We start from the raw sequence: 16,473 nt of genomic DNA on the forward strand, positions 1-16,473 counted from the left end.
GTTTTCCATTTAGTAATTGCCTCGATTTTTGTCGGATCTACATGAATTCCTTCATGGTTAACTAAATGTCCGAGGAATTGCACCTGTTCTAACCAAAATTCACACTTTGGAAACTTAGCATAAAGCTTTTCTCTTCTCAATAAACTTAAAAGTAATTGCAAATGCTTTGCATGCTCCTCTTTACTTTTAGAGTAAATTAGAATATCAACTATGAAGACAATTATGAATTTATCCAAATATGGCTTACATATCCGGTTCATCATGTCCATAAATGCGGCTGGGGCATTGGTTAAACCAAATGGCATGACAGTAAATTCATAATGACCATACCTGGTTCTGAATGCGGTTTTAGGAATATCCTCTTCCTGTACCTTTAATTGATGATATCCTGATCTTAAATCAATTTTAGAGAAAAATCGAGCTCCTTGAAGTTGATCAAACAAATCATCGATTCTTGGTAATGGATACCGATTCTTAATCGTGACTTTGTTCAATTCACGGTAGTCAATGCACATACGCATTGATCCGTCCTTCTTTTTAACGAATAAAATCGGTGCTCCCCATGGTGATGAGCTTGGCTGTATAAATCCCTTCTCCAACAATTCGTCTAATTGTTTCTTCAGTTCTTGCATTTCAGCGGGTGCCAAACGATAAGGTGCTTTGGCAATTGGTGCTGTTCCTGGTAGCAGGTGAATTCTGAATTCAACTTCCCTGTCAGGTGGTAGTCCTCCTGGCAATTCTTCTAGAAAGACATCTGAAAACTGGGACACTACTGGAATGTCTTTTAATTCTTTTCCTTTCGTGTTAGTGATTATAGAAATCAAATACACTATAGATCCTTTCCTTATATAACTTGCAGTTTTCATCACAGAGATGAATTTAGTGGATCTAGATGGTTTATCTCCTTTAATTGTGATCTTTTCACCTCTTGGTGATTTTATCTGTATTGACTTTTGATCACATAAGATATTTGCTTTATTGGCTATTAACCAATCCATTCCTAACACGATATCAAATCCTACTAGATTCATTGGGTAAAGATTTGCAATAAATTTTTGATTAAAAATTTCTATTCTTGCTCCTTGCAAGACTTCAGAAATCATAACGGTTTCTCCATTTGCTGTTTCTACTAGACATTCTTGTGGTAGTTTAGTTAATGATTGATTTAGGAGTTTGCAAAATGAAGTATTAATAAAACTTTGGTTGGCACCAGAGTCAAATAATACTTTAGCAAAAATATCATTAACTAAAAACGTACCAGCAATGACGTCCGGAATTAGTCTAGCTTCGTCTGCAGTTAGAACGAATGCTCTAGCATTTTTAGTGTTCTTGTTGTTTGCAGCTGGGGCTAACTTTGGACAGTTTGGCTTGATATGACCTTTTTCTCCACAACTGAAGCACATTCCATTAGTTGGTTTTCTTCTGCATGTCTCTTCCTTATGTCCTGGTGCTTTGCAGAAATTGCAGTAAGTAGAGCATCTTCCAGAATGTTTCTTTTTGCAGGCTTTGCAGTATGGTGCAGAGGTAGAACCTATATTCCTACGGTTGGAATTCCCAGAACGGAATTCTTGAGTAAGCCTTTGGGTTAGGTTTCTCCTCTGATCTTCTTCTCTAGTTCTTACTAGTTCATCAGTCAAGGTATTGGCTAGTTCTACAGCTTCCTCTATGGTTTGGGGTCTAGCTGCCTTGACTACATGTCTAATCTCTCCAATTAATCCCCAGATGTAACGGGAGATTAACACTGGTTCAGGTGATGCAAGGGTAGGTACTATCCTAGCATATTCAAAGAATGTGGTAGTGTAACCCTTACTGTCTACCCCGACCATTCTAAGATTCAGAAATTTATTTGCTACTTGTTCCTTTTCATTAGGAGGGCAAAATTTCCTTTCTACCATATTTTTGAATTCCTCCCATTCCATGCTATAAATTCTATCACTTCCTCTTGACTGAAGGATAGTGTTCCACCATTCTAAGGCTGCGTTTTTAAACAGATTTGAAGCAAACATTATCTTATCTTCTTCAGCACACTTGCTTATTTTCAGAATGGCCTCAGTTTTCTCTATCCAGCGTAGGGCTGCAATGGGTCCTTCATTGCCCGAGAATTCTATTGGTTTACAGGACCAGAATTCTTTGTAAGTACAACCATATGGCATGGTTCTTCTTCTTTTGGGAATGGGCGCTTGAAGTACGGGTCCATTGTTCACGCTGTTTTCCAGTTCACTGGGTCGTTTACTGCTATGCTTACTTTTATTATTTGCTTCTTGAACTGTTTGAATAATAAATGGCATTGCATCTATAATTCCTTGTGCCACTATATGTTGAACGACACTATTATCCATTTGGTTTCCATTGTTGTTTGGATTCTCATTAACCATGTTATTGTTACTCTGGTTATCGTTATTCAGAATATCTTGATTTTTCTCGTCGGCCATCTGAATTTTAAACAATTACCAAATGTTAATATCACAATTAATATTTGAATATAGCTAATCACATGACACGCACTTTTAACCAAAAGCGTCGAGCATTGCGACTTTTACTCTATTTATATAGTATGCATCATTACACACAAGTACTAAAATTTATATTACAATATCGACTGAAATGTAAAGCTACAATACTAATAGTAGGCATCCGTAGTTTTTTTTTTCTAACACATACACACATATATTATTTTATTATTATTATTACTACTACTACCGTTCCTGTCATCACATTCACTGATATGGATTCATCAAAAAATCCATATTACGCTCATCGTATTTCCATACGAGGCGTTCTCCCACCTGTCGCATTCTATCACTGCTTTCTAAAATTTCCTTCCCAAAAGTCCTAAGTTCTTGGACATTTTCTGCACTCATTGGGGGTGCAGGTTCTAGGACTGGGTTTGGGAACTGGGGTACGGGTTCCTGATACGGAGGCATAGGGGCCTGGTACGGGTATGGATTCTCTAAAATTTCCCTAACATATGCATCACTAATGTTGTAGGGATCTTGAGGATCTAACCCTGGGTAAGCTCCTAAGTTGGGCATTGGCATATTTTCCTATATTGGGTTTTGTTGCACGTAGTCCCTAACATCGTCCCACCAGGGGTCGTAGTTGTTTGGGTCTAGGGGATCTGGTGCAGGTACCCTAGGTATCTCCTCCGGGTTGTAATCAGGCATTTCTATCTGATTTTCTACTTCCATGGGTTGGTCAGGATTTTGTGGTTGGGGTGCTAGCATTTGTTCCAGGTTTGGGTCAGCAGTAGTGGTTGCTAAAATATGGATATTAGCAATACCCCTATTGAGCATATCCTGATTATAAGCATCAGTCTCTCTTTTTGCTGCGGCTAACACTCGCTGCTCCTGCTACATTTTCATTCTTTTCCTACGCTCGTGCGCTCCCCTACTGAACCATCCCCTCTTTTTTTGAGGAAATGGCTCTTCAGACTGAGCCTTAAACACAAAGATTCCTTCTTCTATGTCAGCAAAATACCCTGAGAGGGCAGGCTGAGAAGAGGAGGTGCCTTCGCTCCTAGGCGAACCAGACAGTTGACGATAGGTGTCAGAAGGTCCTTGGTCGCTCATACTGTAAACTAACAAATAGTCAGATAACACATAGCAAGAAATACAATTATACACGTATTTCCATAATTTATTTCCTAACACTTTGAATTTTGATGTCAGCAGAACACTTCTGTGGCTAAATCAGTGGCATAGCTCTGATACCACCTTCTGTGACAGCCCCCGATCCCTAGTTTCCGGGGAACGGGCGGCCGTGAGCCAGTTTCGGTGGTATCACGTTTATTTATTCAATTTGGCAGCGGAAATTTTCATTAGGATCGTAGTTAGGAAATGTTAAATCAGAGTAAACCACCTCGTTTAATAATATTAAACATATGGGTAAAACCCAAGTTTTCAATACACACGTTTCATAGGAATAAATCCTATTTATTTATTAAAAACATCTCTTTTATTCTTAGGTAACTTTATTGCCACTTTTCCAAGCCTTCAGTGCTGTCCAGCTGGCATCTATTTGGCTTTCACATATTGTTACCTGAAACGCGTTTTAAAAACATTTTGTCAGTGGGAAATACTGGTGAGTGAATCCCAGTTTAATCAAGTTTATATAAAAACAATTTCACAGTGAACAGTATTGAGGGCGCATCCGCAATTACATTTGTTTCCAAGTTATATCAATTACCAACACACGGTAATGTCGTTCCGACTTATGGTCATGTTACTCCTTTACCAGGTGGTAACAAATTTTGTATACAAAACCCCAAATTTACCGACTGTAATTGTATTCTTACAAATACTCAATAACTGTCATTCGCATGGAAAGATATTTAAGGTTTTGTAAAAACATTTAACAAAAAGAGAATTACTCACATTGCTGTCTTAGGTTATTCTTTAGGGTTTCCTGGTGAATATCTATAAATTACACAAATGCACGTGTGTTAGTATAATAACCCTTTTTAACATTAGTAATACCCTCCCCGAGACGGCATTCCAACGACTACGTCGGGCAGAACCACGACAGCCGCTACGGAACCCTAGATCAATCGGGCAACGTATCTAATACGTCTCCAGGGGTTATAATACTTACATCGTAGCAGAACCTCGCTATTTTAGGGGGTATAATGCCCGGGTATAATAACGCCACTATAGAAATTTAGAAAGAAAGAAAGAAAGTTGAACGACAGACTGAAGGCTCGTTGCCTTCTATTTATAGGGCTGAAATCGCACTTCCTCGCGGCCCGCGTGGGATATGGGCAGGGCTTACGCGGCCCGCATTGACTCCGGTCAACTGCGTAGCTTGGCCCGGTCATCATATAGCTCCGCCGTGTGTTGAGCCACGTGGCGGCCCAGGGCTGCGCCACCATTCAGGACACTCGCGGCCCGCATGGACTTAAGCGATCTTGTACGCGGCCCACATCAACTAACGTTTTAAACGAAGTCCAATTACATCCTAATGCGGCCCGCATGAGCTTGAGGTGAGGTCCTACGCGGCCCGCCTCAGCTTATCTTTTAGGGTTTTTAATTTATTTTATATGTTATTTTGTATTTTGGGTTCGGTTTTTTCACATACGGGGCACATATAAAGACATATTGGGATATTTTAAGATATATTAGGGTGTCAGAAATATTAAATATTATGAGGGTGTCGGTTTTACCGAGGGTTGTTATATAAGAAGCTCTTTCGCTTCGGTAATCTCAAGTAGTGAATAGTATCATACTTCATCTCATGACCATGTGGTAGCAGTTCCCACGACTCTTTTACAATGTACTCCTTCATCAACGATATGCCAAGATTTAAAGAATACTCATCTCGTTCATACACAGATTCACATCCTTTGATAATTCCTAGACGCGTACTATAAGTACATTCATATCTTTCATCATAAGGTTGGGGGATTTCTTTAAATTCCTCTTGAGATATATTATAAGAAATAATCAATATCTTCCGATTTCATTAATAACTAGTTTTTATGAGCGTCGCGCGTTGCGGCGAAACGGAGTAAATGATAATGTTAAACAAACGATATTTGAAAATGAAGAATGTTGGTTCGAAAGTTAAACGGTAGAATCGTTTAGTTTATTATCGTACCGTAAAATGATACCAAATAAATACTCTAGTTTGAATACAACTTCATATTTAACAACACTTTTATAAACACAATTGCATACTTAAGTTTCTTTTTAATTAACAAACGACAGTTAGTAAAAAAATATTAAATTAATTGATAAAGACAATATCATTAAAAATTATGAAAAACAAAAAAGTAAATGAAAAAAAGGGAATATGGTTTAAAAAATAAAAAAAAAGAAATATGTTAAAAGTAAATATAATAATAAGGTATTATAATATTAAAATAATAAAATACTAAAAAAAACTATATATTATTTTAAATTTAAAATTACTATTCATGGTCCTTTTTATTAGCGTCGCACGTTGCGGCGAAACGGAGTAAATGGTAATGTTAAACAAACGATATTTGAAAATGAAGAATGTTGGTTCGAAAGCCAAACAGTAGAATCGGTTTAGTTTATTATCGTATCGTAAAACGATACCAAATAAATACTCTAATTTGAATACAACTTCATATTTAACAACACTTGTATAAACACAATTGCATACTTAAGTTTCTTTTTAATTAACAAACGACAGTTATTAGAGAAGTATTAAATTAATTGATAAAGACAATATCATTAAAAATTATGAAAAAAAAAGGAAATGAAAAAAGGGAATATGGTTTAAAAAAATAAAAAAAAGAAATATGTTAAAAGTAAATATAAAAATAAGGTATTATAATATTAAAATATTAAAAAAACTATATATTATTTTAAATTTAAAATTACTATTCATGGACCTTCAACAACAATATATATATAATTAATATAAATAACGGGCTCTAGCTCGTGTCTCATATGGGTGATAACTTAGTTCATTAATAAATAATAACGAGCCTAGCTTTAGCTTAAACGAATTACTGATAAGCGCAACCGGAGTTTAGAAAAAAAAATAGAAAAGTAAAATGCCATTTTCGACCCTGAGTTTGCCCAGTTTTGGACTTTCGTCCCAAGGTTTGTTTTTATGCATCTGGATTCAAAAGGTTTGAAATCTTGCCATTTTCATCCGGCTCGTTAACTCCATTCCATTTTCACCGTTAAGTCAGTCAGTCAGGCATATTTTCATCTTTTTTGTTAACTTAAAGGGCAATTCGGTCTTTTTCACTTTATGTACAAACATTTAGCATGATGTACAAGTATTCAAACGACTGAATTGCCCTTTAACTTAACAAGAAGACGAAAATACCCCTGACCTTAACGAAAAAACAAACCTTTGGACGAAAGTCGCAAAACTGGCCAAATCTTAGGGACGAAAATGACAATTTACTCAATATAGAAAAAATAAAATTAAACTCTAAACAACAGGTATCCCGACCTCCTTTTATGGAACAAATTTGACTTCAATTCACCGTATCCAATTGACCATCCTCATTGATGAGTAAAAGATAATCAATTTCAGTTCAATCGTTAAGGTTCGTAAGGTTGGCCGGTGGTGTGGTATAAATCCCCTAGGGGCTTTATAATGCCACATCACCGCCACATAGGATCCATGTCACATAGGGGGCTTTAAATTGGATATAGCAATAAAATGGAATTTTTTTTGAAGACAAGAAAATTTGTGGGTCGATCTGAACCTTTTTTGGTATGTAATCGGAAAAATTGGATATAGCAATAAAATGGAATTTTTTTTATTGTTTTTTTTTTTTTGACTTTTAGTGGCGACAAATGTCGCCGCTAAAGATAAAAATGTCGTCGCTAAAAAGTGAACAGCCTTTAGCGGCGACAAATGACCATTAGCGACGGACCATTAGCGGCGACCCGTTAGCGACGACATGTCGCCGCTAAATCATTTAGTGACGACAAATGGGACTTTTATCGACGACAAAAGTCGCCGCTAATGCTTCGTTTTTCTGTAGTGAAAGCCCGTCCCTTTAATTTGCATTCAATGGTTTAAAGCCCCTATTATGATTATTATTTAATTAAATTTCAATTTCTTTTTTATTTTTTTAGTTGTTTGAAAACGGTCAAAAAATGGCCCCACTACTTTTCTGCCTGTTAACGCTCGCCAAAGAGTCACGAACTTGCCCATAACGCCCCCATAGCGCCCAGGAAATGGGGGAGGGGCGCCAACGATGGTGAGGTGGCAAAGGGTGCTAAGCCACACCGCCTGGTCTAACCTCTGCAGATTCCAGCAACGTACATGACCAAAGAATGGTAAAATCCATTTGAGATGAGATGAAACACACCCAAATCGACTCATTGGTAAGTAAATGTTCTCAGGGTACCAATTTTTTTCTACACACTTTTTTTTTTCTTCATATGTGTACTTGTTTATCTTATAGATGTTTCTTGGTGTTCTAAGGGACATGATTTGTCATCAAGAATCTGTGAAAGCATTCTGAGCATTCTGAGCGATTATTTCGCAAAAACAACACACCATCGATCCCGTGGTTCGATCGATTCTGTATCACGTGGGAAGTAGCATCAGCTTCAAACATCCTTCACAATGCGAAACTAAAAGCAATCGTTCATCGAGACCTAAAACCTGCAAATATATTGTTGGATCAAAAAAACAACACACCATCGAGACCTAAAACCTGCAAATAAATCGGGGATGTTGGTCTCGCAACATTGCTTCAATCAGATTTATCTTCCACATCCACCATTTACATAGACAGGTGTCCGGCGGGAACCCTTTGTTACATTGATCCAGAGTATCAACAAACAGGATTAGTTTCTCCAAAATCCCTTGTTTACCGTTGACGTTGACGAGTAGGAGCTTAACGCCTAATTACACGCTTCTTTCGGCAATCATGGTGTGGAAATCAACAGGATAACCATTTGAATGAGAATTTTTGGATGCAACCTGATTTTTTTAGGATTGTTTGATTTATCCATATATTATATGGACCTGTCATGAACTTTGAGTATGCAAATTTATAAAGTGTACATAGTTTTTTTTGGGAATGATAATATATTAGAAAAAGGACCGGCAAGAAATTGGGAAAACAATCACAAAGAAAGACAGAACCAAACAAAAAACAACTGCAATAAACTTGGGGAAAATCACCAAAATGGCCACTGCAACGCCGTTTTTGCAAATTTGGCCACCTGACACCCCTTGACGAGCCGTTTCAATATCCTGAAACGGCACAAGAATTTTGGTTAACGGCCAGCCAATCGTTGTTTTACACGTGTCCGACAAAGCCTGTAACGGCTTGAGAAGCAACCAGTTAACGCCACGTGTCCGACAGTGTGGAAAGATCTTAGCCAAGCCGTTACAATCGGCTCATGTAGAAAGATCTTAGCCAAGTTCCTTCCACGAGCCAAGCCATGTTCTTAGGATTTAGCCGAGCCGTTACCGTACACGCATGGACCCCACTTCTGCCAGCCGAGCCGTTACAGCTGGCTCCGAGCCGTTTCCGTTAACTGTTTGTGCCGTCTCAACTGCTCCGAGCCGTTTCAGCTAGCTCGAAGCTGGTACAACTGCTCTGGGCCGTTTCAACACATGGTTCGAGCCGTTTCAGCTTGGCTCCAAGCCGTTTCAATCCTTTACTTTATATTTAGTGAGTGACCCTTATATATTTTTTGTATTTGTTTGTGCAACAGTCTTATTTAAAGTTATAAAAACATTTAGCTTTTTGTAGAAGGAAGTTTCCAACTTAAAATTATGAAGATTCGTTTGGTTGTATACAATGGCGGAAAGTGGGAAATCGTTAACGGAAAGTTGGAGTATGTTGCTGATGCTGATTCAAGTAGACGTGGTTTAGAAATTGAACCCAACCTTTCATACACTGCTCTTCTAAGTAAAGTGTCAAACATGTGTAGTTCTACAAACATTACGAAGTTATCGTATCGGTTGTCTTCCTTTAGTGATCCAATAGATATAAGAAACGATGAAGATCTTGCAATTTTTTATAATTTTGCTATGGAAAATATTTTTGAAATTTATAAATTGTATGTGGTTGAAGGGTTTTGTGGTGGATCATCTAGTTTTTCACCTCCAAAAAAATTTTTAGTTCCTGATTTAAATTTCTGTACTGATGAAGAAAATTATGATTTTGTAAACGACTACCAACCAAATCCTGATAATTCATTTCAAAAATTGTTTGCGATCTTCATCAACTACTTTTGAACCAGGTCAAGAAGACATGAAACTTGAGTTGGGAAAAAATGTTTGTTAGAACACTTTGAGTTTAAAGTAGATAGATCCTCTAAAAGTCGGTACCAAGTGTCATGTTTGGTGGACGGTTGCGTTTGGCGTTTTCGTGCAAGGAGTTTTGGAGATAGTGGGGTGTTTTTTGTTAAGAGTTTTAACGATAAACACACGTGCTCGAAGACGCTAACGTACCCACATGTTCGTCAGGCAAACCCAAATGTTGTTGCTCATTATTTAAAAGAAACTTTAAAAGACAGTGGTAGAATATATCGTTGTAATGAAATAGTGAAAGATTTTAGACAAAGATTCCAAGTTGAGATAACCACTAGTCAAGCTTGGCGTGGAAAAAGTCTGGCACTAGAGCTTTTACAAGGATCAAGCAGAGACTCGTTTGCAGAACTACCATTTTACTGTTACAATCTAGAGCGGGCAAATCCTGGTTCTGTTACACATATCAAGACTGATGACGAGCGTCGGTTTGAAATGGTCTTTGTCGCGATTGGTGCTGCGGTAACTTATAGCACTCTTTGTTTTTATTCTATTTCGAGAAACTACATGTTGTTGACTTTTTTTATATAATTTTGTTTCAGATTCGTACCTTTATCTGTAATTTAAGACCGGTGGTGATCCTTGATGCTGCACACCTAAAGGGTGAATTTAAAGGGACGTTATTTTTAGCGGTCGGGATGGATGGAAACAACCAAATTTTACCAATTTCCTCTGGAATAGGAAAATCAGAGGATGGTGAATCTTGGACATGGTTTCTGTCAAAGCTTAAAGAATGTATCGGTGAAATACCTGAAATGGCCATAATTTCGGATAGAGCGAATTCTATACATCTAGCTGTTAGAAACGTCTTTCCACATGTTTATCATGGGTTATGCTATCGTCATTTAATGATGAACCTACGTTTACCCTCTGATAAAAAAAAGAAAATGAGAAGCTGTGGTGGAAGACATGCAAATCGTACCGATTGTCTGATTTTAACGAGTCATTTAATGCTCTTTGTCTTGCCGTTCCTAGAGTACGTCACACTCTAACAAGTATTGGGTTCGGTAGATGGGCAAGGGCGCATTGTCCAGGCAATCGATATCATTATATGACATCTAACAGCGTGGAGTCTATTAACGCTTTATCTAGACACTCGCGTAAAATGTCGGTAACACAACTCTTAGAGTTCTTCCGGCAATCTGTACAAAAGTGGTTTTACGATCGTCGTTTGCAAGGTATTCATGAAAAACATTTACTTACACAATGGGCACAGAAGAAAATTTTTAAAAAAATTGAAGGGTCTAGAACCTGGACGGTTGCTGGGATTGAGTTAAATAGTTATTCTGTTGCAGACAGTGGAAAGGGGGGTTTAGTGGACTTTGTTAATGGAACTTGTAGTTGCCGAGTTTGGCAGGTTTCTGGTTTACCATGCGGGCATGTTATTGTCGTTTCAAAATTTTTAGGTGAAACCGATTGCAGTAAGTATTGCTTCCCGTGTTACTCAAACGAAGTCTATAAGAAAACTTATGAAGAAGCGATTTATCCTCTTCCCCATAGATCTGAATGGGAGACTCCAGAAGACCTTATCAATCTTCAACCGCCACATATGACAAAACGCCAGGCTGGTCGTCCTCGAGAAAACAACCGGATCTTATCCCGCGGGGAAGAACCTACTCCCCTGTATTATTCCCGGTGTAACTCATACGGTCATCATCGAGATGTCTGTCGGCAGCCCATGCCGTCAGAAATTCGTACTCGCAAAGACCCAGATAAAGGGAAAGGGAAAGAAACCGATAATCCTGATCATTTTACACAATCTCCTGCTGATTATATATATCCGTCTTTTAACTTGGGAGACTTTTAATACTTTAATTTATTTTGTGAATTTTAATTTAATTTCTCAAGTAATGTAGTAAGTGTATTTAGTTGAAAATAATTAATATTGAAAATCATTTCATTAAAATATGTTATTAATTTTTTTATATTACATGCATACATAGAACCATTAAACATTAACAGGTGTGAAGCGCCCGGTGTAGATTTCATCTGCCATGTATCGTCTGTATCTGAAACAAGCATCCTGATGGTTTCCTTCGGTCCATGTTAAAGAACGATTCCAAATAAGTTTTTCCATTAGCATACATATGATGACTCCTGAATTTCTGCCAATACGATTTGTTTGAGGAGGCCACACGAAATCCCCTACTATTTGCATGGAACGCGTCTCATTTATTTCTGAATGTTGCCAGTACGATATACGTCCGAGAAACCACAAAAATAGAGACTCAAATTCTAGAACAATTTGATGTACTCTTCTGTGTACGCAAAATGAATCTCCGCAATTAATCGTGTCACAAGTATTAGCAAAAAAAATTCTTAATTGTAGTGACTTTATATTTATTTTAAAAAGCAACCAATTTTGTTCCTTGTCAGGTATAGGAATGTATACCTGCAAAAAGTGAATAATCTTAGGTTCTAAATCAATGCTGCAAATAAAAAAATAAAAATTCTTAGCAAAAAAATTAAAGGGAAAATTACATCAAACACGTTTAATGTCTTATTTCAAAAAAAAAAAACCCTGACATTTAACTAATAATCGGAATGGTCTTCCGCTTCAGAATCATACTCTACCCCTTTTTCCATTTCCGCACGATAAGCTTCAAAACACACTTTATCGTACAGTCTTTCGAAATCCAATTCCTCGTTTGAGTCCTCGTCAGCAGTAACCGCCAAATTTTCTTGTGGAATAATCTGGTCCAAAGGACGCTGTTGTTCATCGGGGTTAGGTAATGGATCAACCGCCTCACACTGACCTGAACCGCTAAATGGTGCTTCACATGTTGGCTGTTGCACCGGGTTTGGGGGGTTACGAGTTTGTGAATTGTTTGGTTCGGGGTTATCTGAGGGTGGGTTTGGGTGGTTAACCGGTTGGAAATTGTTGACGTTGATATGAACGTGTAGATGAATGTTGTTTTCTTGATTTGCCATGAGGTAGAAAAAAGGGGGATGCCAGTTGAGTAGTGAACCAAGATGTGTTTAAATAGGTGTGGAGTAAGAGTGAGAGTCGTGCATCAATATCTTGTTCATTTAATAAAAAACGGATATAATAAAATAAAAAATTTGATATAGCCTACCATATCAATTTCCCAGAATGGAGGATATGTTGCTGTAGAACCATCTGAGCATCTGCACTACAAAAAAGGCCATTTAGTGACACACAAAAGGTGCCATAAAAAAACAAAAAAGTGACACTAAAGGCCCTTGTAGGAATAGGCGGCACACAAAAAAGTGACGCTAGAAGTGCTGACGCTAAAGCCTTTTAGTGGCACTTTTTAAATCTGCCGCACAAAGTTTTTGGGCTTTTAGTGGCACTTAAATTTTTGCCACAATATAAAAAAAGATTTTTGTGGCACAATTTTTGTGCCTTTAAAAAGTAATCATAGTCACATATCTATACTAGTTTTAGTGGCACTTTTTTATGCCACGATATAAAAATCTTTTTGTGGCAGAAATATTGTGTTGGTAAAAACTGTTTCGAGTTAAATATGTGTACTATTTTAATGGCATATAATTTTGCCATAAAAATTACATTATTTACCATATAAAATATAAAATAAAAGATAAAATTGTAAATGTAGAATTCATAATATCATAACTTCAATAATAAGTTCGATCCAAAAGATATGTCAAATGTTAGGAAAACATCGTGAACAGTTAACATATTCCAAATTCTAAATATTTAAACAAGGAGTCTAAACATTCTTTTTGGTGGAAATTGCAGTATAATAAAACTTAGCTCCAAAGCTTCTCATGATATCTAGCCTGCAATCATCAACCATATAAACAAGTATTAGTATTGATTAAAAAAATTCTAAAAGTTCTTTAAACTCATTGTTCTTGATTCAAAAGAAAAACATGTATAAAAATGGCGTGAACATCCAACAATTAGACAAAAAATAAACATATAACATACAATCATTTATAATTGACTCGAATACCTAAACGTTAGACAAAAAACTAATATATTACCTTAATTGCAATGTCAACAAAACTTCAAGATCAATTGTCCAAACGACTTTCTTGCCCTGTAAAATGGAAAGTTTTGGCTAATCAATTTCATACCAAGATTACAACATAATCATATCCATTTAGTATTGCGAAATAGCTAAAAAACGTAACTAGTTAAAAGTGATTACCATTATCATATTGACTTCTTGAAGATGATATTTCGTTAACCGGTAAAGAATTGTTATGGACCAAAGAACCAATACCGGGGATCTAAAACATATAAACCAAACAAAAGCTGGTACATAAATATGTAATCGTAAAAGAACAAATAATGGTAATGTATGTAAATTACCTGCATGTTTATATTGCTAAGAACCGAAGACAAATTCGCGTTGGGGATATGTTCTTGGAAAATGATAGCCATAGCATTGACAACACTCTTTAACTGCTCGTTCGTTTGGATAACACTCTTTAGCTGATCATTAGTTTGTGCATATGTCGAAGAAGCACCATTACTTTTTGCGGCTGGCATCCTTCCAACTAATCGAACATATCCTCTTTTCTCCGGGCCTTTAACTTTTGAGTAGTCATCATTTTTAAAATCATCTGGATCGCCGGGTGTGATTGTAGAGTCATTTGTAATTTTTTTTAATGAAGCCTAATTAAACAGATAACAAAATAGATAATCATAAGAAAATTAAACACACCCATGATATATAAGAACATTAAAATACATTACCACAACTTGAGTAGCGTTATCATCAACAATGCTTCCATCTTTACGAGTGCGAGTTTTTATATACATTTCTCCTCGTGTTGGATGTATACCATTATTCTCCGCGGCCTATAATTTATGTTTGATGGTTAGTAAGGGAAATAAAAACAAAAATATTCAAAAATTAATAAATGTAAAAAAAAGCTAGAATAATACCATTTCATGGGCAAGTCTAGCAAAAGACTTTGTCCCGCTGACATGAGGCTCCTTCATCTTTGAGCGGCTCAATCTTTTAACACCGCATGTACTCTATGGTAAATGGTAAAGTTATACATGACAAGATTTCTTTAATCTAATTCCATAATTACATATATTTCATAAGAAATCAACATTACATCATTGTTACCTGATATTCCGAAGTGAACCAACGAGTAACAAGTTCTTTAAATTGAGTTGGATTCACTCGGTCGTCATTTTTAACTTGTTGTGCCACAATTTCATCAACACTAAGGCTTGGATCATATGCACATGCCTTTAACGAACCTTTCCACTCTTTCCATTTTCTTCCGATGCTAGTCAAGATCCAGTTTTTAATCTCGTTTGTTTCATTTGGATGAATAACAAATTTAGACTACAAACATAAAATATATATATAAATTAGAATATACCTCTTAGCTTAACTACTAATACATTTTGAAACTCGATAAACACATATACCTTAACGAGTGAATACATGTCCTCCCTTTTTTGTATTGGAACCTTCCTCCAGTCAGAATATTCTATGGATACATGATCAGCCATCCTCGCGAGCGTACCAAGGAATTGAACAAGTTCATTAGCTTCAGCCCCAACAGGCTTTCCATACTTGTTGAATGTGACAGCTATTCTTTTTGTACTATCCATCTTCCAAATTTCAGCTTTTGTTGTATAGCCTCTAACCCTTTTAGGAGCGCCTAACAAGTTAAAAAAAAACAAAATAAGTACAAAAAACGGTCTATTAATAGTTTACAAATTTTAATACAAATTAAACATATATGCTATTATTTTGTGTCTAAACATCATTACAAATTGTGTACAGTTTTTACCTTGTATTTCACTAGCTTGATGACCTTGAGTTTCAAAAACTTGATGGTCTTCATCATGGTCGTCGTCAACATGGTCTTCAACACGCTCAGTTGAGATTGTAGAAGTGATATGTAGCCTCTTACGCCTACCTATACTATTACCTTTTATATTAGAACTTGTTGCCTTTTGTTTTTCCGGGCCTTGTAATTGTTCATTAACATTGTCTTCATCGTTAGAATAGTCGTGATCTGCCATTCGTATCACATGTTGACCAACATCATCCACTTCTATATCCGCTTCTTAAAGAATATAGAGTAAATTAATATAAAAGATACTATTAATTAAAATAACTTTATGAACAACAAAATGATACCTTGAAACATCTCATCATCCTCATCAACAAGAACCAGCTTTTTCTTTGCTCCTTCTTTATTACCTTTGATTATTTCACTCATGGTAACTGTTGGTTTTGTTGCATTTGAAGTTGATGGAAGCTTTTGAGAGACATTTGGAGCAACGACTCGACGTAGCTTCATTATATTAGCAACTCTATTTGAAGACATCGGTGGAATATATTGTGGACGGTTTTGCTATAACAAATTTATTTTCATTAGAAAACATGTGTATATAAAATAAAATAAATAAAGTTTTGATAACCAAATTACCTTTTTCACTGTTTTTTTCTTCATTTTTTGACTTTCTTCCAAACTAGCCTGAGAATTTATGATGTTTTTAATTCCTAATTCTCTTAGTCTTTTATTATTCTCCTGAATCGTAAGTTCTCTTAATTTCATATACTCATTACCCTCATGAGAATTTGATTGGCAACCTTGCATTTTACCATGGTCTTCAACATTGTCATAAGTGTCATGGTCTTCAACATCGGCTTCACCATGGTCTTCAACATTGGCTTCACCATGGTCTTCAACAGTCTCACTGAAGTCCGTAGAAATGATATGTAGCCCCTTGCGCATACCCAT

General features: G+C 36.5%; 1 protein-coding gene across 1 annotated transcript; it reads right to left on the reverse strand.

Moving 5' to 3' along the window:
• Window positions 1-13,522: 13,522 nt before the first annotated feature.
• LOC110867213 lies at window positions 13,523-16,473 on the reverse strand. The gene is made up of 10 exons (XM_022116342.1): window positions 16,159-16,473; window positions 15,867-16,083; window positions 15,514-15,792; window positions 15,146-15,381; window positions 14,835-15,059; window positions 14,645-14,737; window positions 14,453-14,557; window positions 14,066-14,371; window positions 13,902-13,983; window positions 13,523-13,527 (listed from the first exon to the last, which is right to left on the reverse strand). Exons 1-10 carry the CDS (start codon window positions 16,471-16,473, stop codon window positions 13,523-13,525), a joined length of 1,863 nt encoding a protein of 620 aa, XP_021972034.1.

The sequence above is a fragment of the Helianthus annuus genome, chromosome 7, assembly GCF_002127325.2.
Source record: "Helianthus annuus cultivar XRQ/B chromosome 7, HanXRQr2.0-SUNRISE, whole genome shotgun sequence".
NCBI classification, from domain to species: domain Eukaryota; kingdom Viridiplantae; phylum Streptophyta; class Magnoliopsida; order Asterales; family Asteraceae; genus Helianthus; species Helianthus annuus.

Excerpts from the sequence above, each read along its gene's own strand:
- LOC110867213 (XM_022116342.1), bottom strand. The coding sequence starts at position 16,473 with ATGGGTATGCGCAAGGGGCTACATATCATTTCTACGGACTTCAGTGAG. Across the intron at positions 14,558-14,644 it reads CTAGACTTGCCCATGAAATG|GCCGCGGAGAATAATGGTAT; the intron begins GTATTATTCTAG and ends CATAAATTATAG. Across the intron at positions 14,372-14,452 it reads ATAACGCTACTCAAGTTGTG|GCTTCATTAAAAAAAATTAC; the intron begins GTAATGTATTTT and ends CTGTTTAATTAG.